A 24033-nucleotide genomic window follows, 5' to 3' on the forward strand; every position below is an offset into this window, starting at 1 on the left:
CGGTGCGCGGGCGGCGGCAGCGAGCTGGGCCGAGCCGAGCGGCGGCGCTCACCGGGCGTTCAGCACGTCGCCTCCGCCGGCTCCTCCTTGCGGCGAGGGGAGCGGGGGCGCGCCGCGGTCCCCGGGGCTGCTGGAGCGCCATGCTCGGCAGGAGGCCCAAGAAAAGCCCGCAGGCGAAGGGCCGGGGAGCCGCGGTTGCCAAGCAGGTAAGGAGAGCTCCCGGCTTCAGACCTTCTGCCGCTCCTGGCCTGCTGCTGGGGCTTCCCTCGCGTTAGTAAGATCTTGCAGGACCGTGAAAAGAATTAAATTTGAATTGTCGGGTTTTTCTGCTTTCTGCTTTTGTGCATTTCTCTTAAAGTAACTACCTGGCAGGCAGGAGCGGAGGTCTTGCGGGGAAGACGGTGTTGTGACAGCGTGATCTTTGCGTGAGCACTCATGACTCATGCTAGTAGATTTCTACTTCAGCTATATTGAGATTTAATAATAGCTTTAATAACTGTATTGAAGTTTTYTCTTACATTTTCCAAGATTATAAAAATAACTTAAGATCAGAACAGCCAGTGACAAACTCARGGTTACATACGGGAGAAAAATAAAGAGAGCAAGACCAGAGGCAGTTAAGTTCGAGTTCCCTCTATTTTCCATATAGTCATTTTTCTTGTAATAAACTGGTGGACCTCTCTTGCAGCTGTGGTTTATTCCTGGGTAGTGAGTTTATATGTGTCCTGTGTACCTCTGTATGTAGTTTCAGAAGCAAGGAGGAGAGAAGCACACTTCAGTTGTGGTTGGCAGGTACAGGATGTCACATGAGATTGTCAAAGATAGAAATACCGTTAAACTCAAAACAGGGTTGTCACTTTGCATTATTTAAGCTATGTAGTATATCTACTGCAAATTATTTGTAACATTTTTTCCCATTATATTAAGCATTTGACTTTAATGCTGTTGAATTCGTTGGAATGTGTCTTACTGAACAGATTGAGGGATTTAGAGCTAGAAGTGCTGGATTCTGTTTCTGACTTCATGTGTCACTTGCAGTGTAGCAAGGGGTAGATCACATAGACTCCTGATTCAGTTTGCACGTTTATAAAAGGTGCCTGTTGCATAGAACTTTGCGTCTTTAGATCATGATTATAAATATTTGCTAATTAAGTCTTGTCCTGACCTCCTTTCCATTCTGCCCAAGTCTGCAAACGTGTTTTGTTTTACAGAAGAGGAAGAGGGCATAGCGTTTCTAACTGATCTGCCCAGCACCTTTCATGATGTCAGGACTAGTAAACAAATAGTTGCTGGTTTTGAATACTCTTTCCTGATGCTTGAGATCAGTGTTTCTGACCTGTTTCATGTTCTTCCTTGGGATTCTAGAAGGTTCAAAGAGGGTCACAAAAACTTCAAGACATTACCCAGCAGTACTTCTGTTCGTGCAGAGTGAGGGATTAAAAAAAAAACGAAAAAATTATCACTAATTTGCATTCATTGATAAACTAACGGCCAACTTCAGCTTATGGCAGCACTTCAGACCCTACAAGACAGGGAGCGATTGTTAACCTTTGTTATAACGATAACTAATTTTTATTTCTCTACTTCAGAAGAACTGATCTGCTGCCTCCTTGGCCATGTGAAGACCAGTAAGCCAACAGGGATTTGTGCTTTGAAAAAGTCTGAGGAAAGCTTCTCTACTTAATTCACAGGATGAATGGAATTCAGTTAATTCATAATTATAAAAAGATTCAGAATAAAGAATACTATTATTTCTGGAGAAGTTAGTATCTTAAGTAGCACTATAAAAATAGCAGCAAAGCRACATCTAAAACTGTCTTTTAGATTAAGACCCTAGAGATTTCTCTGATCTTTATGTTGCTTAGCACATTTTGCAACAGTAGAGTGGTTACCCCCTCTATTTTTTTTCAAATTCTGATTAGTGTAATTAGTATTTTTCCCCTGAGATGCTGTCATTTAGCTATAGTGATGATCTGTTCCAAGCAGTTGATTGTTTTCTCTGCTCTCCTGTAGACATTGCTGGGTTTGTAATGGACATATTTCCATGTATGAAGTGCTTTTCCTTGTGTTTATGATTTACAGGCTGAAGTAGTAAGAAATACAAAACAGTTCTGTATATGTAAATGTAACTTTTCCAGGAAATGAAGGTGAAATCTATGCAGTGTATGCGTGTCAGATCTGTATCATATGAATGTTGATCAGATATTTTTTAGCTCAACTGTCGCAGCAACTGCCTTGAACTGCCATGATGAAATCTGCTTATTGAGGCTCAGTATAACAGATATGATTTTTATTTTACCTTTTTATTTGCTAGGTAGGCTTGGTTTGAAGAGATTGAGTTGATTGTGTACAGTCTTAGGAGGAGTATTAATTGCTTCCTAACAGAGTTATGTACATCATTTCAGTTATAGATGGCTTGTGTACATTGTTTTGGTAATAGAAATGGTGTGGTAGTGTGGTTTAAAAATGAATAGAATCCAGAATACATGGACATTTTTGAATAACCCATTTATGGATGATGCGTAAGTGCAGTGTGATGTTTTTGAGCATCACCTCAGTTCTCATTTCATGTTTTTTCCCTTGGCTGCAGCTGGGGCTGTTTGTAGATTTCAATCCTGAAGAGATGCTGCTGGGTGCAGAGGAAGGTGGTGATGATGGGGACCTAGAAGCAGAGCTTGCTGCTATCACTGGAGTGAAGGCGACAGAAGGGAAAGCAAAACCAAAAGGGAAAAGTAAGTTAAAGTCTCCGGATTTTAGTGAGTAAAGACCTGAATAATTTATTGAAGACACCTATTTATAAATCACTCATTTCTCTAAAATGCTTTTCATTACTGATGGAGGCTGAAATTGCAATAAATGTGTTTCCTTTACTTTGAAAGATGAAGTTGCTGCTCCACAAAAATGGTAAGAGTTATTTGTCTGTGCTCTTGTAGACATAAATAGGAAGAAGATATTTGACAGCTAGAAGCCTTGTTAATTTAGCATATGAAATCATAACAAGCTGTAGTAGGAGCTTGATGACTTCAGAATGGAAAGTGTTTGTTTTGGGTTGGTTGTTTGTTAGTTTTGTTTTGTTTAAAGAGTTAATTTACTGAATTAGTGTTAGATTTTTAGTTATTTCAAGTCTTTAATGAAGATTGAATACCACTTTAAAAGGGAAATTGTAGATTTGGTGTAGTTTCTGGGAGAAGTTCTGTGGCTTGTATTATGCAGATCAGAGTACCTCTTAGAATGGATCATTGATGTTCTTGATATTTAGGAGTCTGTGAATTTTGTCCGATAGTGTTTGCACGCAACTATGCAATGTTTTACAGGATTGTTCTAATCCAGTACAGGTCCAGGCTGCTGCTGAGAACGGCAGTTTATTAATGAGTATACTCTTCCTCAAAAGTGGTAAACACATTTATAGAGCTGCAGGGTAAACTGATTCTGAAGACTGATCCACGAAAACAAGCTTCTGTTGCTGGGCAAGGTTTTGGCTAAGTCAGTTCCTCGATCTGGTTTTCTGCTAGGCTTCCTGAACACTGCTGTGGCTACAAGGGAGGGATGGGAGCAAGTGATTGAGATGGGAAAAGGAAAATGGGATCCACTCATGCTACAAATATAAGGACAGATGCTGGAAAAAGTGTTAGTGCAACTGCAATTTTGTTTTTAGTTCTGCAGTAATTTACCTATCATGTTGGAAGAGATTTTCATGCACAGCAGTGAGGGAGTGATGATTTTCTAAATATTCAGGAAAAGTGACTGAGAAGTGTTAAAACCCTATGTTTGGTAAGAGTCAGCATAGGTGTTTGTATCTTAAACTAAATTCTGAACCATTTCCACTCTCCAGATTTCAAGATTGTAGTAACCCCTTAATACTAATAAGCACAGTAGCTTTTTAGTCTTTAAAATCGTTGGAGATGTATATTTCTTCAGCTTTTGGATGCTCTGCACTGAGTCTTGATTCTTAGAAGAGAATCTCAGTAGAAACCCAGTCTAGCATTCTCCTCCCAGAGGATGAATCTGGGTGTCAGGAGCTTTTGAATCGTTGTCACTTCTCAAATACAGACTTCCTTTGGCCCTGATTATGTCACTTAATGTGTTTTTTCAGTGTTTTTGTTCATAAGAAGGAAATGAAACTTCACAGAGAGTGTGAGTGGAAAGTTAATATTAGCTATGCTCTCTGAAGGTGTCTGATAGGGCTTATACAACTGTTTTTCTAAAATAATGTACAAGTATTTTTTCCCAGTAGCCTTGGAGGTAGTTAGGCCAGAAGTTAGCAGAGGATACAGGARTGCCCAGCTGGCACTAGAGGGTGATGACACCTGCTGCAGCAGCATGTTGATGGAGACGTGGTGCATTGAGGGGGCAGGATGCAGCCTAGTGCCTGTAAAGGAGGAGGGTATAGTAAGTACAAGGGAGAAACAGGTCCAGGGTCTGGAGAAGGAAAGAGAAAAGAAACCCAGCACAATATGTACTGGTGCTCACTTCTGGATTGAGCATCAGGTGCAGTTATTGACTCCCAGGTTTGTATTTTAGGGCTGTGGGTGGGGAAAAAATGTCATTTCTCCCTGCACTTTGAGAATGCAGGCTCTGTGAGCTCTGTGAGCGCTAAATGGCAATTGGTTACCCACCCTGGTATTAAAATTGTAGCCACAACTTGCCATACTGGATTAGAGCTGAAGCCACCCTCCAAGGAAGCTTGCTTGTCTTTTCCCCCTTTAGTGGGGCTTCAGGTAAGGAAAACCTCCTGTACCCAAGGGACCTTCTGGCGCTAGAAGTAAGGCCAGTTTGCCTTTGGATGTGGCTGGCTCTCCTCATTGCAGATTTTTTTTATGGGTCAAATATGTGAGCAGCATGTTTGATGTAGTGCTGAAGTGCTGAAGTCCTTCTGTATTTAAATTGAAAGATGTGGTTAGAGGTTAAATTATTATGCTGCTGCTGAAACAAGTGATCCTTGTCATGCGTTTTTGCCACTCTTTTGTCAACACTAGTGAACATATAGTGATACAGTAAATCAGATCACACAAATGAGAAAAATTGTTCCTAGGGTAATTTTCAGCAGGCCCAGCAAATGCAGTGGAAGAATGGGATACATTTTGGATCTGTTTAAATCAACTCTAAAACTGTACCCTAAAAATCTGGATTGTATTCAGGTTTTACTGATACTGATGTGTCAGTCACATCTGCGTAGGGAAATACAGTACTTCCATGGACGGCTGGGACTTGTGTGCAAGTATGCAAATAACCCCTTCTTTCGGACTGCATGGGGAAGTGGATACAAGAGTTAAAGAAGTCGTGGTTAGCATGGCATAAGGTAGAAATGAAAAGTCATTAAGAAGGTGTTGTCGCAGATGAGTGATGCGCATTACTCGTAAGAGAGAAGCAGCAATATGTGTTATTGATATAAGACAGTGATTTAACAAAGTTCAATGGTAAATAAGACAGTGATTTAACAAGATTCAGTGGCAAGGTGCACTTGGTTGTTTACTGCATAGATGACAGGGTGAGATGAAATCGTCAGAGACCCTCCCGTTGAGCCGTGAGGTTCAGAGTGGACCCCTCTGCTTTCCATACTCMTCCTCGGAGAAGTCTAGGTGCAGCTGGATCCAGTCTTAGTTCCAGACTTGGTCAACAGTTTGTTTCTAAAGGATTATGTGCGCAGTCAGTCCGAGATGCAATTTAGCAAAGTTTGCAAAATTTCAGCACRCTATTAGTCACTTACCGAGGATCAGTCGTAGGTAAGGAATCTCTCAACCTTGAGGAGGTACCTTGAGAGGCATCCCAACTCAAGGGGAGAGTCTGCTGTGCAGCCTGCTGCTGTGCAGGAAGGCTCAGTGGGCTCTAGGCTTCAGCGCTGCTTATGGACACAGAGTTTGACTCATACTGTTTGGTCATACAGTATTTGGTGTGGAGTAGTAGTTTTTGCTGATCTTGTGCTACGTTAGGGAAAAGATACCCCTTTTTGCTGATCTCATGCCCATTTCTTGCCTCACCAGTTGCAACTAGTATCACCTGGTTCTTCCTGGTCAGCTCTGGGTGCTGTCGGTTATTTGTGGTCAGCTGGAGCCTGAGATAAGTGTGGGGTTGGGGTAATTGCACTCTGCAACAGGAGTTAGGTAGAGTTTTCCGGGCAAAGTCTAGAAGCTTCAAGAGGAATTGCAGGATGAGGTAGCCAAGAAAGAGGTGCAAGAAAATGGAGATTTGCTCAGAGAATGAGGTGGTGATATGGAAAATGCAGAAATATGTTTATAGAGGTAGAAGAAACAGCACTCTTRCTGATTTGTGCAGGAGATCTTTGTGCCAGAGTTCTGCTGCTTCTTTGGGTTGAMGAGGAAATTCTTTCCCTAAGGAAGAATTTGTTGTCTTGATTTGGAACATTTTATTTTTGAATCCCAAGTGTGACTTGAAGTAGTGCTTGATGTGTAAAGCAAGTGGTTTCTCTGGGTGGAAAGAGTCTCTTGTCTTCCTGCTTCTTGCTGTTTCTCTTCTCTTGTCCTATTAATGACTCATAGGTTGGTTTATAGCTTGTTTTGTTCAATATGTTTCTAGGCTGGACATGTGTTAACAGTTTCAAAGCATAAATATGTTTAACCAGGGAGGAGGAGAGAGAGAGAAGATACTCTTGTGCTTTTGTTGTAGACTGAGAAAGTAGATGAGGTGTTGAAGTTCCAAGTGCAATGCAGACACTATACAAAACTCCACTGATTTAGCTARTTGTGCTGGTTAGATTGGGAACTTTTTTGGCTGGGCACAGTTTACAGTAACTGCTTCAATATTTGTTCTAATTTATGGCTATATGCACTGTTGTAATATGAACAATAACAGTATTTTTTTAGATTCAAAAGAAAATGTTAATAGAAGTTTTACAAGCAGATGTGCTAAGATATTTAACAGTATGTGTCTGCGTCTTGCGTACCTGTTAAAGCTGCATTTACTTCCAAAATAACTAACTCATTCCTATCTGTGTGCAAATCATTGGGAGCCAGAGTACTTTTAACTCATTTGTTCTTGTGTCACCATTGATTTTTATCTTAAATGGTTAATCTTCTCTAGTGCCTAATACCTTAATATACTTTTTAAAAAGGAAACATACAAAGCTGTTTAGTTTTGTCTCCATAAAATAGTTTTTTTTTTCTTTCTCCTAGCAGTTTTAAGTATATTAACTGTAATTAATCTTCTCAAGAATACCTATGGAGAATCAGAACTGTATATAGTGTTACAGATGAAGCTTTATCAAGGCCTTATGCAGTGGTATTAATACTTTTCTGCTGAAGGTATATTGACTAATGTGTGCAAGGGTTGTTTTTTTTTTTTCCCGGCTATTTTTGTTCAGTGAGCCCATAGTTGCCTAGTGCAGTCAGGTATTTCTCTAATTTTCAGCTGGTAAGTTCTGGTGTATAGCAGAAGGTTTTGTACTTTGTTCTGAAGTGTATATTTTTGTACATGGGTGTTCTATAATRTCCTCTTCCTCCTCAATCTTTGTGTGTTCTTTCTCTTTCAAGAACTGTTCTGAAACCACATGCGGTGACAAACCCGGAGTTGCCTTAATAGTTTTTCTTCATCTTCTCTTAAATGTAGGTACTGATATTTTTCCCAATCATATGGTAGCTCTGAATTGATTTAGAAATCATTTTTGCCAATTATTAAATATTTTGAGATAAAAATAGTTGTTACCGTCTCACCCTAAGCATGCTCAAATTAAGGTTGTTCATACTTCTGGATGGGGTAACTTGCACTTTCACACGGTTGTTTGTGTAATCTCCCATTAATCCAATTGAAAATGAAGACAGAATGTTCTGTTATTTGGGGAATTTATCTCATGTCTTCCTGACAGCAGGGCCACTTATTCCTTCATAGCCTAAAACACTTTTACATTTGGCTTCAGTTTTTTAAGGTCTAGTTTCCTTGATTTCTTAGCACTTCTTGATTTATCCCTCTACGATATCATCACTACTTACCAGGACCAGTCTGAGCATGCATCTCTTGTTTCACTGATTTGTTTGTTGAGACAACAACAGGTTTTGACATAACATCCAAGTATAGCCAGTATTCTCCATTTTTTTTTGCTCTGGGGAATTTAAGTCTTCCATAAAAGCTATTAGGTTATTTTGCTAAATARTATCATAGAGATAATTATCTGTATCTTAAATCAGCCTAGGAGCTTGAGGTAACTTCTAGCACTTTTTCCCTGATCTGCTTGTTTCATCCATCATTAACTTGTCTTTCTCCCTCAGTCTTAAATGTCATTACTGTGCAAACCTACCCCAATATCTTTCTTTTGCACCTATGTTTTCAGTGCAGTGTTGTATTTTACCACACTTGCTAGTCAGTCATGGTGCTTATGATTTAGCAATTCAAGCTCCTCGTATTAATGAACAGAAGTTATTTCTCCCTGGCACCCAGTTTCTGAGCTAGATTATTAGATACAGTCCTTTTCTTTGCCTTCTTGCCTGCCTTGCCTATCCCTTTCAGTCACATTAGTATTTTGTTTTTCCCAGCRTTCACTTCCCCGGTCTTTGTCCTTTATCCGTGAATGTGCCCTCATTTACCTATGTTTCACCTAAGATCTTCAAAATGAAACATGGAGATTAGACATTTCCCATTTTTTTTTTTTTTACAGTTTTGCGTTTTTTGTCAGTCATAGATTGTTGCAGTTTTAGACAGCTGGTAGAGGGAATCTATCTTTTGAGGAAAGTTGTCTTTCTTGCAGTGACTCTTAGTAAACAGAACCTCCCATATGGAACCAGTCYTCTGAACTTACCCGATATCACATCTTTGCCCTTTCTTACAGGTTGGAAGAATTACTTTGAAGATCAGCTGAGCCTTCATTATTTGAGTGGTGGTTTTATTTTTTTGTCTGGTGAAATCCTTTGCCCATACCAAACGAAATCTGACAATATCAAAGTTCACAGGCTCACGTTTTGAGTTCTTTCTCCTCCCTGGAAGACAGGCTTCTTTCTTTAATGTGTTCTCTGGATCTACTCTGGTGATAGGCATGTGAGCAGTTCTTAACCGCGTTGATTTTTCTATTATGTAGATCTCCCCTTAGGAGAGTCAGACATACATTATTCAAATAATAATCCTTCACATACAGAAATTTGGATGTATTCAACATTACACTTGCTCAAAAAAATAAGTCTTAATGTACTTCTGCCTGCCCGTGGTTGCAGATGTCACCTGAACAAAAGGCGTAGCAGAGCAGGAACCTACCTGTCTCCTTAACTGAGATCAGTACAGAAAGAGTTGAAAATGTGCATTCTGTCAGAAAGAGATTTTGGTATACTGTTCTCACATGGAGACTTCTGCCACATTTTAACAATGTRTATTTTGGCTGTGTTCTGCAGAATTCTACTGATGCAGATCTGTAGGTGAAGTGTACTAGGGAAAGAATTTGCAGATTTAGGGCACTTTAGCCATTAATTTTGTGAGGAAAAATACTAGTTTTCTGGAATTAAAATTTCACCTCTGTCATGAAGGCTGTTGCAAGTAAATTCACAAGGTTCAATTTTATCCCTTGCACTTTAGGACTTGCGCTCATCTCATGCATTGCTGGTACTCACTGCCCCCTTCAAACAGTCTGCTATATAGTTCCCTGCTAATTTGGAGGAAGAACAAATATTTGTGCTAAGGGAAACAAATGGGATGGACTGTAGAAAAGCGAGAAGAGGAAAATGTGACTATTTAGGTGAAATTGTACAGGAAAAAAAATAGATTAAAATGAGAGAAGGTGGCTGAGATGGAAATATGAGAGAATARTTGGGGGAAGAACCTGGAGTGAGGGAAGAAGCAGAAGACACTGTTTAATTTGTTATAGACTTCGGCCAAGCATACCTGGGACTCTCTTTTCAGACCTTGCTTGCTTGTTTAGGGACAGAGTGTTCATTAGGTAAAGGGGAAGCAAGAAGTCTCTGCCTTTGTCCAGTCAGTAGTGTTTCCTTAGAATTTGCATCTGCTGGCCACATACCTGTTACTTAGGGTTTATGACTCCTTCTGGTTGCTTTTTGCAGCTCCTCTGCCCATGGATCATATTGAAAAGATGGCTGCAGAGTGTATGAAGGACCTGAATGAAGATGAGGAAGAAACAGAGGATGACGACCTRGAGAAAGATACAGATCTATTGGTATGTATGATTTTGTTAGCAAAAAGTTCTAGGGTTTCTTTGGTTTTGATTTTTTCAGGGAATCAGTTTTAGCAAAAGTGTTCATTAGCTTTGCAGAGAGAATCTGAAATATTGCAAGGTCTTATGTATTCCTGTGATGGAATGCCTCTTGTGTAAGATCTGACCCTCTGTGACCAGAGTGAGAGGGTTTCCTAGATAACGTTCATGTATGTGGGGGTCTTACAGGAGTGGAAGAACAGTGGGAATCCCATCTGTGTCAGCTGATAAAGTAAGGCCAGCATCTTATTGTAAAGCATTTTTTCCTAAAGTGATGTCTGTGATCATTTTGCTACTGCTCTGGGTACTCCTTGGCCTGAGGCAACGTATCCTAAGTAATTTTTTCAAGATTTTAATGAGTGATCTGACTGGCAAGGCTTAGGCCAGGTGTGTTAAGCAGTGTTTTTGACAACCTTTATTAATGGGTGCTTTTCAGAATTTTCAAAGCTGACATGTGAATGATCTTTGTAAAGGTACTTCTCTGAATTTTTTCAGCTTCATATCTCTATCCGCAAACTTCTGTAATGATCCTGGAGCTTCAGTCTGGCTTTTGTGTGGTATCTGGCTTCCTGTTCTGGCTATAAGTGGAACCAGCGGAAGCAGTTCCTTAAAAATTGAACCCACCAAGAAACACACCTTCTCGCCCCTCCCTCTGAAAAAAGAACATAGAAATTATCTGGGATATAAGATGTTTAGAATTGGTTTGGATTCAAGGTCTATCCAAAGGTTTTGGAGCTTGAAACTTACTTTATTTCATATTGCATGCTCAATTATGCACTACAGTTGCCTTTTGTTGACTTTTACTTTTTAGGCAGAATTGCAAGAAGTCCTTGGGGAGGAAGATGAGACAGGAAGCTGTGAGGATGAAACAGTTGCAATGGAGTCATCCGCAGTTCAACCAGAAAATGAGCAACCTGAAATGCAACCACAGGTAGGACAGAGCTGCATATTTCTGATTTTTTTTTTTTAATTGACTCGCTGTTATTATCATGCAGCATATACGCAGGTAACAAACAAGATAGAGAGCTGCTCTTATCCTCCAATAAAGGCAAAACTGTGTTGTTGCACTCTTCTCTATGGAATCGGATGTTGTAGTGATATAGTTCAGTGATTTATATATATATATATATATATATATATATATATATAAAAAATTTTGTTCTGATACTGGGTTTTTAATGTTAGCATAGATGAGGATATAAACAGCTGGATTCAAACATGTCTTGTCACACATTGTACATGTGAGCATTCAGACTGCAGCAGGCTTCTTGAATTCATACCTTCCCCCACTGGATCTTAAGCAATGTGCTGAAATGGTGAAACTTCTTATAACTCAGCATCTTTGGCAGCTGCGTGGAATTTTTCTCAGCAGGATTTGCTTTCACAGCTTCATTTGTCAGTCCTCATGCAATTGTATTCTTTATTCAGTTACTGCTGTGTTTCTGTTACGTGCTACCGATACCAGTGCCTTTATGTGTTGTGTCCATTAATAAATGGGTATGGGGAATTTCTGTAGAGGTAATGGCAATAATTACTTCAGTAGCCCCTCTGAAAGGTCCCTGTAGTTGTGAAGTGTTTGTAAGTAGCTATTGGTAACTATTTGCTTAGGCTGCTTTTGTCACTGAACTGTAGGAAAAGGTAAAAGAAAGAGCTCTTATAATAAACCCCTGAAGGGAGAAAACTAGCATGATGATTTAAAAAAAAATAGAGGAGGAGGAAGGGGAAGTTGAGCCACATGCCAAAATACTTCTTCACACCCTCTGTTTTGTGGTCTTTGAGAGACTTCACTGTTCTCCCTCACCTACTCTCTAACCACATGGTTCCAATTACCCTGTGACTGTGAGTTTCCTAAATGTCTCCACCCATTCTTTTCTATTACGCCTTTGAGAGAAAGCCCAGAGGTGGATCCACGGACCGTTAGTGCAGTACAAGTGCTCTTCTGTTTGAGAGAGACCGTTTCATCCATACACTCTTGATTAATGCAAGTGTGTATAGAAGAGGAACATTTGTTTTTCAGTGCTGTAGGAAAAGTTGTCCAGTTTGAAATGTTTTCTTGATTTGTTTTTTTTTCCTATTATTTTTATTCTAAGACCACCTCACTTACTGCTGTTACCTGTGAACTACAACAGACAATAGAGAATAGAATTGCTAACTATAGGACAGCAATTTCTAATGCAAAGGAGTCAGGTGAGAGTGCCAAAATACGCCGATATGAAAGAGGCCTTAAGGTAAGTTGGATTCATCRGGTATGTGAATGAGGGGGAGGAAAAGCCATTTTTTTAATCTAAGAGTCTTTCTAGATCTGTGACACAGTGAATCTGTTCAAATGGGGAGAGAAATGCAGCAATTAGTATGCTATCTTGAGTTAATTTAAAAAACTGTATTTAGTACTGATCTGACGTAGTGAAAAATGTATTTAAAGTTCACCTGCGTATCAGCTTTGTTTCTGTTGTATGTGTACTGGTACCTAGAAGTTGGGGATATGGTAAATGCTTATGTTAAACTTGCTCATCTAGGTCTGTATTTGACCTGTGATGACCATTCATTGTTACTTAAAAGCAAATTATAGGACTTTTCCTAGCACATATACTTGCCAGTTCATCTCTGATGCCTKCCTTCAGATACTGACCTTCCACTCAGTCCTTTGTGACGAAGGAAGGCTGTTTCTCCTCAGGTGTGTTGGCTGTGCTTGAAAATGCCTTGATGAAGAATCTCATTTGAATTGATTACAAATTGTATTGAGGAGCTGTTTTTTCCTCTTTGCTGCTTTGCAGCCAGGTGGCGTGCTTGCAATTAGTTTGTAGTGCTTGGTGATCACCGCTGTACAGGAGTCTCTTTATTTCCCTGTTTGCTTTCATATGCTGTCCTACATCATCTCAGTTAGCAGCTAGCTCTGTGTTGTTGAGCTAAGCTTTATAGCTCAGCAGCRTCCACAGAGGAATGAATTTAATGTTTGACCAGCTACCGAGTGCCTTAAAGTACTAAGGGAACAAGTAAGGCCAAACKTGGAGGAGGAAATGCACAAGGATAGAGATTTCTGTGTTTGTCCACTGTCTGCTAGCCCTGAAAAGGATATATGACACCACCTGACCTTCTGGAGGGCAAGAGGCATAGGCATACCGTGTTTATTTTATCTATTACAGAAACTAAAAGCTGCCTTTGTCACTTCTTTTTCTCTGTTTTTCAAGGAAGGGAGTTTCCATGTGCCTAAGCAATGTAGTTAAGGGTGTAAGACTACATCTCACTTCAGAGCTGACAATTCCTTAATTAGCTAGAGGACATGCTGGCAAATACTGTGCTGTTCTCTCTCATTCATTCACAGTTCTCATTCAAGTTCACAGTTGAAACTGTGAACTTTAATCTTGCAGTTTAATTCCATTACCAGTCTGTCATTCCACATGTGGAGAAGAGAGTTGTGTGGGGGTTGCTGGACTGGTTTGAACCCCAGTCTTACATGCAGTCAGTCCGAACTGTCTCTACCACTGTTGCTTGATAGATCAGACAGTGTCATGACTGACTAAAAGTGGTAGTGATCCTACCTGATCAGGTTTTTTTGTTGCTGTTCTGTGTGTTACCATTTCAGTTTTGAGATGGATAAAAGGTGGAAAGTTTTTGTTTTGACCCAAAGCACATGAGTAAGGGAATGAATTTGAGTTGTGATGATTTTTCACCAGCTGTATGTTTAATGAAAATGCATATTGGCTTTGCTGTTCCATCTCTGTCAGACATTAGAAACCATGCTGGCTGCAGTGAAGAAAGGCAAAAAAGTTAGCGAGGAAGAAATTCCACCTCCTGTTGCAACAGGAAAGAGTTCTTCTCATGTACCTCAAGCCACAGGAACCGAATTAGAAAACTTAAGAGATTCAGCCACTGTCCCAGCAGAGAAGGGAGTGGAGTCTGCTACAGATCGTGAGCAGAAGCCCTCCCATGATGCAGAGCAGCATCTGGAATTGGAGTCTCAACAGGGTCATGCTGCTTCTAGTTCTACTGTGGAAACAGGTACCATGTTCAGAGAAGATAAGCAGTTCCAGTGCTGTTCTAGTGTTACATTTTTCTGGATTTTTGGATTGTGTAGCAAAGCACTGTGTTGTGCTTATGTAGAACTTCCCAGCTGAATACTTAAAATTGGGTCAGCCTTGGGATCAGATATTTTTAATAGAGTCTTGGCATTCTGAATTCAGATTCTCATCACTGCAAAATGAAGGCTTCCCAGGRGACTCCCTCCTGGCCTGCAGTGTATTGGTATCTTTCACTTAAGTGTTACTGGGCCTCAGTTTCTCCTCCAACATGTGGCATGTGGGATTCTGTGCTTTAAGAGGTTTTGATATCTTGACTAAAAGATAATTTATTGGGAAGTGAGATTGTCATGTCTGATGAGACTTCTGGGGACTGGAAGAAAAGYGTCTTTTGTAAGGAGGATGTGTGATTCAAAGCAAAGGAGAACTAAGCAGTTTGAATAGGTGAACAAAGGAAGGATATACATCTCCCTTGTTTTGTGCAAGTCTCAGCAGTGTTCATTTCCACAGATCTCCAGAACAGCAGTACTCGGGCACTACTACTTATGAGGCAGAGAGAGTATAAAGTAGCAGCTCTGAAAGCCAAGCAACAGGGGGACCTGGAGAAGGCAAAGGAGTACATGAAGACAGGCAAGGTGAGCACACAGAAAATCTAGACCTCTCTGTCAAGAATCTGAATGCTAAGCTGCTCTGTGCACTATACACATGTAATAAGAATATATTCATTGAGTGTCAAATGTTTATTGTGGCAACTAGCAAGTCCTGGACATACTAGAATAAATCTTTTGTTGTACTTTTCTACATTAGAAATTTAATGTGGTCCTGGAAGCTTTGGACAGTGGGCAGCCAATAGACCTCCAGAATATGCCACCGTCTCCTCGAGGTAAGGCTTATCTTGCAGAAACCCTTTTAGAAGCCTCTCTATGCTGTAATGGACTCATTCTGAATTTGATTGCGAAGCTGTAAGCAGAATTAAAGGTCACTTAAGTCTGAGGTTTACTGCATACTCAAATTCTAATCAAGACCGTCAAAGAAGAAAGAGGTATCAAAATTTATTTTAAAATTACTCTCTTGACCTGTCTGGGCTTGAAATGAATGCTGAGGATTCCTAGCAGCAGTATATGGATTTCTTCATATTACTGTGTCCTGGTCCTCTTTCCCAGAGTTAATTTTCCAAAGCATATCCAGTTTGTGGCTAACCAACAGAGCATCATCCTGTCCCCTTTAGCCTGTTCTTCTGAATTTGATTTTTATGCTTATGATGACTGCTTGATTTTGTAACTTCCCGTTTTGTCTGCTTATTATACAACTCTAGAAATAAAATTGTCTGTCTTAAAACTTAAGCTTGTGTTCTTCTTTTTTTGTCTTGATCTGTGTATAATCTCTTGATTTAGGTTGATTTTTTTTTTCTGCTGTATATTTCTACTCCTGATGGCAACAGCGGACTTGATTCTGAATTTATATCAACCACAGAAGTGATACCTTCCCATCTGTGGTTTGGAGGGACTTGTAGTGGAGTGTTCTTTTTGATACTCAAAAAGCTGTTCTGTGCAACACAGTAAATGTTCTCCTGTTGCAAACTCCTGATTAAAGAAAAATTGAGAGAGAAGTGTTAAGATATAGAACACTGACCTTTCAAAATAGTTTTCTTGTATTGGGGGGGGGGGNTCCTCCCTCTTCTTGCTTTCTGACCTGATTTGTAGTGGCTGTTACATGGAAAACAGATAAAAACTTAAACTTTTTTTTTAATTCATCAAAAATATGCGAACATGCCACCTCTATGAAGTACAAGTTCCAGCAGACATTGAGGTGTAATTATCTCATTCTTATAACCTGAGATAATAGTAGCTATTATTTGAAATGGAAGGGAAAGAGTAAAATTCTTAAAGTCTACCTTAACATTTGTTGGTGTTGCACATTTTAACTAAAGTTCATAACACTTCAAATTAAAAGATTAACAAACTTATTCAGCCTGAAAATAAGTTTAACTTCAGTATATTAAAATCAAAGTTCTAAGGCATTACTAATATTAAAGTTTTTTCAATCCTTGTGAGATTTTTAATAGATCTGGTATCACCACCAACAGCTAACAGTCARTTTTTGGAACTCAGTATTTTAATTACTAATCATTAAAAGTGGTAGGTTATTTATTGAAATAAAAATAATAATCTCTTATTTCACTTCTTAGAATAAAATAATGAAAATTATGACTTCTTAAGTTATAAACTGATCACCAGATGGCATGAGAGAGAAACTTCACCCATGATAAAATATTATATAAAAGAAGTACAAGATTTTAGAGTTGATATTTTTCTAGTTCCAAAAATATTCACCATTATACAATAGCAGAAACTGGGATGCCTGAATTGATGGTCTTACTTGCTTCCCCTTTTCAGTACATTTTTGTTGCTAGGATATTTTAGTAAAGTAGCAAGCTTGTTCACTCTTTCTTTCTGACAAGATACCAAGTTATGTTTTGGGAGCCATTCTGAGAAGGCTCGAATAATGCAAACTTTAGACTTATCTGTCCACCCGCATACAGATTTGAAGCCAAACAACTTCCTGGAAGATAACATGATAAGATTGATGTATCCTGACTAACACGGGTTGATTGGCCGTTCATGGAATGTGCAGTGACACTTCCTGCTTTCCTTCCTTTGCAGATCTTGAAAGCCTACAAACTACGTCTAAGCAAATGGTACCAGCTTCTGTGGGGAGTTCCCAGGATCTTACAACACCTGGACCTCAGACTGAAGACAGTTCAGGTAGGACTTAGGATTTCTGTGCCAAGGCATAAAAGTAGTGGGGCTGGAAGGCACTTTAGAGGACTGTCCTATCCCACTACCCTACAGCAGGTTCAATTATACCTAATATTCCTTATACTGTTTGCTGCTACTCCCATTTGTACTGTTGTTCTGGATCAGTAACAGAAGTGACAATTAATAAGCTTTCTTTAGAAGAATTGTATTCTTAATAAAGCTTTGCACTTTTTTTTTTTTTTGTCTCTGCAGCAGATAAGAAAGTTGGGGGGGGTAGTTTGTATATTTTGAAATCTGGATCATGTGGCATTTCATTGTCTGTCTTTTATTTCAAGCTTACCTGCAGCCAAAAACAGTGCTGGAAGCATTGCAGCAAAGGCTTGAGAAGTACAAGTCAGCAGCAGCCCAGGCTAAAGCAAGTGGGGATGATCGGAAAGGCAGGATGCATGAGAGGATAGCCAAGGTAAAAGGAAAGTGTAGAAAGTTGCTTGCATCCAGCAAAGCCATCTGAATTAATGTTCCTGCTGAAGGTTTTGCTAAGGGCTGAACTAATTTTTGTGTTGTCCTTCAAGTTGAAAAGAGCTCCAACTGGGAAGCTGTAAAGCCTTCAGGGAAAGGAGAAACAAAAGTACTGATGTTCAGCTCCGCTGAAACTAGTTCTGAGGCAGGGCATATGATGGTGATTAAGAAGGAGGTAGAACATCTCTGGACCTTCGTGCCAGATGAATTAAATAAAGCTGTGTCCATTTTTGAGCTGTAGAAATTGCAGAGCTGAATTCCAATCCAAAGATATCTACCTGTTTGTTTCTTCTTTTTGAAAAAAAACACAAAAAAMCAAAAAACTTGTAATACGTGGATGAGGAAACATACAGATTTAAAGTTTTAGGAGAGCTGGGGTTTTGAAGCAGCATTTTGCCTTCCCCTGTCCCTTTCCACTATTTCAGAAACAGGTGCAAGTAATCAATGAAACAGCATTGGCTTCAGAATTAAAGGGCAGTGGTGTGCACATGTAGTTTTATAGCAAAGTATTCTGTATTATTCAGTGTTTATGCTTGTTAAATGTAGATGATTGCTAACGTACTCTAGTCAACTCCATTTTATGTCTTAATGAGTGTCTTTCGTTACAGCAATACCAGGATGCCATAAGAGCCCATAAAGCAGGGAGAAAAGTGAATTTTTCTGAGCTACCTGTTCCTCCTGGTAAGTCTGAATATAAAATGTCTTAATACCAACTGTTGTATATTTGTTGAGTTCTGGAAGAGCTGTGAAGATAGGGCCTCCTCATCCTGTGAAACAAGCTCTTCTGTTTTCTCAAAGAGTAGACTAGCTTTGTTGTTTGATGGCATTGAAGAATACACTGTGAAGCTGCTTATGAATATGCTCCTAAACTTTCACCAGTGAATATTTCTGGGTATTGACTGTCTGTTTGACAGTATCAGAATTTGAGACCAGCCCTATTTGAGGAGTTAAACAATTTGACCATGGGCAGGTGCTGAAAATGCCCTTCTAGACCCTTCTCTGTACTGTGCCTACCCTCTTAAAGGAAATAATAAACTTGGGATGTATTGGATTTAGTTTACRGGAAGGAGATTTTTAAATCTAGAAAAGTTTTACATAACATTTCCCATTCTCATCCCTCTCCATAAGAGCCTCAGACCACTGTATTTAATTAAGCATCCCTTTGCTGGTGGGGCAGATGAGTATTGCAATTCTCTTCTCGTAGCTAGTAGAAGTAGCACACAGAAGTGAAGTAAATCCTGTCCRTGGCCACACTGAGACAGCGACAGAGGCAGAAACCGAACGCACCTCTTGGGACACTCTACCTTCTTTTTATCTTCTTCAGAATGTATAGTCTTTTGTCTGTAAAGGTTTGGGCAAAATGGTCTACAAGTCCTCCACCTCTGGCTTGGATGATACTTTATCTACTGTCCAGCTGTTTCTGCCACACTCCTGCTGAAGTGTCACTACTTTTACTTTGTGCCTGATTTGTTCCTATGGTGGAAAGTTAGCACTGCAAAGTGGTGCCTGGGGTTTTGTTTTGGCTTTTTTTATTGTTTACATTTTTGTCTTTAGTCTCTACAGTAGTCTCTGCTTTTCTAGGGGGCACAAACCTTATGATTTTCTTTTTTTGTCACCACCAGGTTGTGGCAAAGGTGAGTACACTAGCAGGCGGTGCCAACTCTGTCAGACTAGGTGCTGATTTGAAGTATTTTTAGTATTCAACTGTCCCTGAACTGCAGTTTATCAACCTTTGTTCTAGAACATGATCCATTTCCTGGTAGACATCACCTGCTGTAAGAGTGAGGTGCTCCATATGTAAACTTCTGAAAATACTGTACAACTTCTCAATTTCCATGTGTATCCTAGTTGCATGTTTTCCAGCYGTCATTTTATGGCCATATAATTTTCACTGAAGATGGCGGTTAGACAGTCACTGAAACCAGCAATGAGATTATAATGCACTAGCAGTATATATGTTTCACTGCATCTAGTTGATGAAAAGTACCAGCCTTGACCTCCTTGGAGACAGAAATGCTATTTAGTAATGGATCAAGGGTCATGCAAGGGGCAGCAGCATAGGGTTCTGCCAGCATCTATACGTGAGATTTGTTCTGTCCCCATAGCAGCCGTCTCTAGGCTCAGAAGCAGTTTAATTATTATTTCTTGGCACTTCTGATGAGACTGGCAACAAAATTACTTACTATGTATTAATGATATAAACTTTATTAACAGATATTTTGCAGTAGTCCCTCTGGGTCTCTGCTGATTGAAACTGCTACTGAACAGGTAACATGAAAGTGAGAGTTTATCTTCCATCATCAAGCCTTCCTCCTATCCTGAAAAGGCTAGTAAAATAATCAGAAGGATAGTTCTTAATAAATCTCACATTAACTGCTGTGATTCTTCCTTCCTTTGCAACCTCTGCATTGCAGCGGATTTTCAGCATATCCTTCAAGTGCTAAAGTTACAGTGCGTTATCTGGATTTCAGTGATATATTGTTTTATTTCTATTTGGGGCAACCCTGATTTTTCTGTTAGATCATGTACAAGATCTAACCTCTCAGGTGAGGCAGTAGAGAGAGAGATAAAAGCCAGCAATTTGGGGTAAAATTTACTACTTGTGCTTTTGTGCAAAGGAGAGAGAGTAAATTCTTTGCTGGCTCTGAGGGTACGTCTTGCTGAAGTCTAGAGGTTGCAAGGTTGCTTGACTAGATGCCAGCTGCTGAACTTAGAAAACCATGCCTTGTTTTTGCATCATTTTAGCACCATCCCTTCAAGCCTGGATATCTATGAGAGATCTGATATTGCCTACCACTGCTGTAGTTTTGCGGTTCTGGTCTCAGTCTGGATCTAGTGAATTGTGAGATAAATTAGATAACAGGTACTTAGATAGAAATAACTTTAGAGGAAAGAGGCAATATGGAAGGTGGGACATACGTTTGATGCAGCTTTMTGCATATGTTTTATGCTGTTTTATTTACCTTAGGTTTTCCTCCTATTCCTGGTGTTGCAACAACGGAYGGTGACAGCACAATAGCTGCCGTTCTGGAAAGTGCCAGCCAGCTGGCAAACATGGAGGAGAACGAGGAAGAAGAGGAGGTTAGTATTTCTTGGTAATATGCGTAATCGTTAAATTGCTGACTCTTCTGGTGGACAGAGATGAATACATTCGATTTCTAATCAGACAAGGTACTGAGATGAAATAATTTTCACAGAAGTCTGAAGAGTTTTTCAGACCTTGAGGGAACAGTAAGTTCAGTTTGGGTTATTGTGTAAGGGGAGAAAGAGAGAGAGAGAAAGAAATGAGAGAGAGAGAGAAATAAATGAGAGTTATAATCACTGTCTACAGTCAGCCCACGGGTCGAGAGTTTGGCTTATTTTTCTTGAGGGGTTTATTTTCRAAGACAACTCCTGAGATCCTGGCCATCCCCTTACAAAGTTCTAAAGTACTTATTTCTATACTTTCTTCTTGCTTCCCACTGATTCCTGTATTTGTGCTTCCTCAAGATGCTCAGAGCTTACTACTTCTTGGCTGCCTGCACAAATCTTTAGACTTTGGTTTAGTTTCTTTGACTGTCTGTTTTTTGTTGCTGATGGTGCATTTGTGCTTTCAACCRGGGTAGTTTTTAATGTAGAGAGTGATGGTTTTTTCTTGTACGTCTGCTTCTCTTTGAAATCACTACAGTACAGTATAGAACGTGGGTTTTTTGCTGCTTCTGTAGCAGATATTTGATGCTTGCATAGTAGACTAGCTGCTGGTGTGACCCTGCTTTTAAAGTCTCAAAAGCTAAAATTTGCTATCTGGAATGTTACACTCCCCTCAAAAGTGACATCAGAAGGCTGATATAGTGAACCATGACTGTTAATGCTTGAACTCTGGATAAGATTTTATGCATTTAATATGGAATACTTCTCGCTATGTTAGAATGAATCTCTGACACAGGCCCCAGTTGCCAAGAAGCCTGCTCAGCTGCCTGGAAAGCCGACACAAGTTGTTAAGCCGGTAACAGTGCCATCTGCTGTAGCTGACGAGGAGAGCTCTCCCGAGCACGTCAAAAAATCCGCATCACCTTCCTCCCCGGACAAGGCAGTGTCAGTGGATCATCTCCCTTCAGCTGGTAAGGGCCAAGAGATTGTCATTTCAAGTGATCCCCGCACAAGTCCTTTGCACTACTTGTGTTTAATACTTTGGTGAAGACTACTTAATACTTTGGACATCAGCCTATCTGTGTGACAGATTCCCTCTGACAGGAGCCTCAATGTGTCTGCTAGAGGGCAGATCCAGACCAGCCATGCGGCTTTTATTTCTTAGAGGCAATATGTGTAATTATAAGGGTGATTGGGTTTTTAATTAATTCTGATGTAATAAGTGTATTGATTCATAATACAGCTCCACTCACAGTTGATCTCCAGATACATTCCCATTAGAGTGGAGGGCTTGCCAATGTGAATTATTCATTGATCTAATGCCGYGTCCTACCTCAGAAACGGTGGTTTCTGCCTAGTGTTTCATCCAAGGATCTCAGGCTGGCCTACAGGAGATAACTCATCAGTCTCTGCAGCTCTGCTATTGCTGAGGTCACTAAACAGTTGTCTGTACAAGATTAGTTGTACAGATAGGGAAGCAGTGATGCATAGTAAGGAACAGCCACCACCTCACTGTGTGATTTGGGCACACAGCAGCAGGGCTGAGGCTCACTGAGTCTATTGCCATGCCTTAACCATAATCCTATCCTCCTTTCATTTTGCCTTGGGCAATTCCCTCCAGAGCAAAGCAGAATTGCCTCACTGGCTGATGCAGAGTGCAGAGGCATTCCTCAGTGCCACCACAATCAGCTCATAACCCTTTTCTCCAGGAAATTCCAAAACTTGGTTTTATAAAGAATACTGTTTAGAACGTAGTAGTTGTCCCATTCTGAAAATTTGTGAATCCTCATGAGATTTAGTTTGCGCTATTTTAGCTGGGATATTAGTCTATAATGAATYGCCCTACGCTTACTCTGTGAAGAAATTGGTAATACGTGGTCCCCTCAGCTCATAAACTCGTATGTTATATGGTGATTACCCATTAATCTCTCCTAGGTGTTCTAAGTATTTTAAAATAAGACCAATAGATGCAGAAAGAAATGGACAGATTCATACTGGCTGATATTCTAGGTTCTTCATAGAAAATGCCAGTGTTTCACTATAGTAAAGCTGGATTTTACTAGCCATAGTACATCCTGTGATCCAAATGTGACCTACTTCGCCCCAGAATCCTGAAGTGCTGCTTGCAGCTGCTTATAATTGATAAACCAACTGTGAAAACCTGTTCTTCTTGTCGGAAAGCGTGAGGTGTGGGAGTGGTGTGGAACAGTTGCAGTTAATGTCTGCACCAGGAAAATCAAGGAGCCAGGATCAGTAGGATAAAAGGACTTTGCTCAGTCCATTTTCCACAGATTCCCTTTGAAAGTACCTCTATTCTGTATCTCGACCTCACAGAGCACACTGTGTCCTGGTTGTTTTGACTCAGTGAAAACTGGGCTAGCTACCTTATCTAATTAGTTTGGCTGATGGGGCAAATTGCTAACAGCAGCAGGACTGCAGGCTTTTTTGTGAGGATGGGAGTAAACTGATAGACATCTGACAGTGGTAAAAATAGTTTGACTAGCCTGGTTGGTGTATATATTTGCTGAGACAGGCACCTCTTGCAAGTCTTGTTTAGCTTATATAATCATGAGTGGAGTGCAGTGGTGAATACAATATGAGCATCTCTGGAAATGGTTGTAATTGGCTTATGCTGTACCCTTTCCAGTGAGGTGTAGAAGAAGCAGGATGAACAATGTTACAACTTAAAGCAGTATTTTTTCTGTCTTGTAYGATTATTCTTGTTTTGGGAAGGTTAGGGGAGACACAAGAATTAATAAGAAAGTAGTATGGCAAGGACACAAATTAGCAGAGGTGGGCATGTCCGAATGTGCCCTCACACATTGGCTCATTTGCTTTTTCTGACAGATCAAGAGAGACAAAAGAAATGGAGTATAGAAGATGTGGTTTTCATACTATTTGCCCTCTTTTAGAAGTTAAATTTCAAGCTGAACGTTTGAATTCGGCTTCTGTTACTGATTTATCAGCTGTTCTATAGTGCCTGTCTCCTGTCTACCAATAGGGGACTATAATCTTTTGTGACAGTTTAAATATGATTCTGTCTTTRTGAAGTGCTGTGACATTTTTGATGGAGGATGTCATGATGGAAGGAGATCGGTTTGTTTCCTTTTCTGATACTTTATTGCTTCATGGACAGTTTCAATTTTAAGTACAGTATGGAAATGTCCTTAGTCGGTATCTGTATTTCTGCTGACCTTTTTTTTGCTGTAAACTGAACACGATAAACCTATTTCAGGGGCATAGTTGTGTCAGATGATTGAGAGTTTTTATATAACTGTTTTTCAGCTAGGGAACAGCTGGAATTTCTGGAGAACAGAAAGAAGCAATACATGAAGGCAGCCGTCAAAGCAAAGAAGGCAAATAACCTTGAACAGGCTAAAATATATCTCAGAACAGCGAAGAGCTTTGACCTAAAGATTGAGCAAGCAAAATGTGGCAAACCTGTGGATATTTCCAAGGTTAGTAGGAC

General features: G+C 40.0%; 1 protein-coding gene across 2 annotated transcripts in view; it reads left to right on the forward strand.

Annotated features, from left to right (window-relative positions):
* The first annotated feature begins 7 nt into the window (after positions 1-7).
* The window catches only part of CC2D1B (coiled-coil and C2 domain containing 1B), a 38920-nt gene continuing 14894 nt past the window's right edge, over positions 8-24033 (forward strand). The window contains exons 1-14 of one of the 2 annotated variants that reach the window (XM_085308034.1): positions 8-206; positions 2591-2732; positions 9993-10105; positions 10953-11072; positions 12232-12369; positions 13867-14140; positions 14668-14792; positions 14965-15040; positions 16821-16922; positions 17252-17379; positions 18044-18116; positions 20404-20516; positions 21343-21535; positions 23850-24022. In XM_085308034.1, the coding sequence (XP_085164160.1) occupies positions 141-206; positions 2591-2732; positions 9993-10105; positions 10953-11072; positions 12232-12369; positions 13867-14140; positions 14668-14792; positions 14965-15040; positions 16821-16922; positions 17252-17379; positions 18044-18116; positions 20404-20516; positions 21343-21535; positions 23850-24022 (1836 nt within the window). In that variant the 5' untranslated portion in view covers positions 8-140. The remainder of the gene's footprint in view (positions 207-2590; positions 2733-9992; positions 10106-10952; positions 11073-12231; positions 12370-13866; positions 14141-14667; positions 14793-14964; positions 15041-16820; positions 16923-17251; positions 17380-18043; positions 18117-20403; positions 20517-21342; positions 21536-23849; positions 24023-24033) is intronic. The other variant, XM_085308035.1, reaches the window with a different exon arrangement.

This window comes from Rhea americana, unplaced genomic scaffold (assembly GCF_003343005.1).
Source record: "Rhea americana isolate MKP2758 unplaced genomic scaffold, rheAme1 scaffold_27, whole genome shotgun sequence".
Taxonomy (NCBI): Eukaryota; Metazoa; Chordata; class Aves; order Rheiformes; family Rheidae; genus Rhea; species Rhea americana.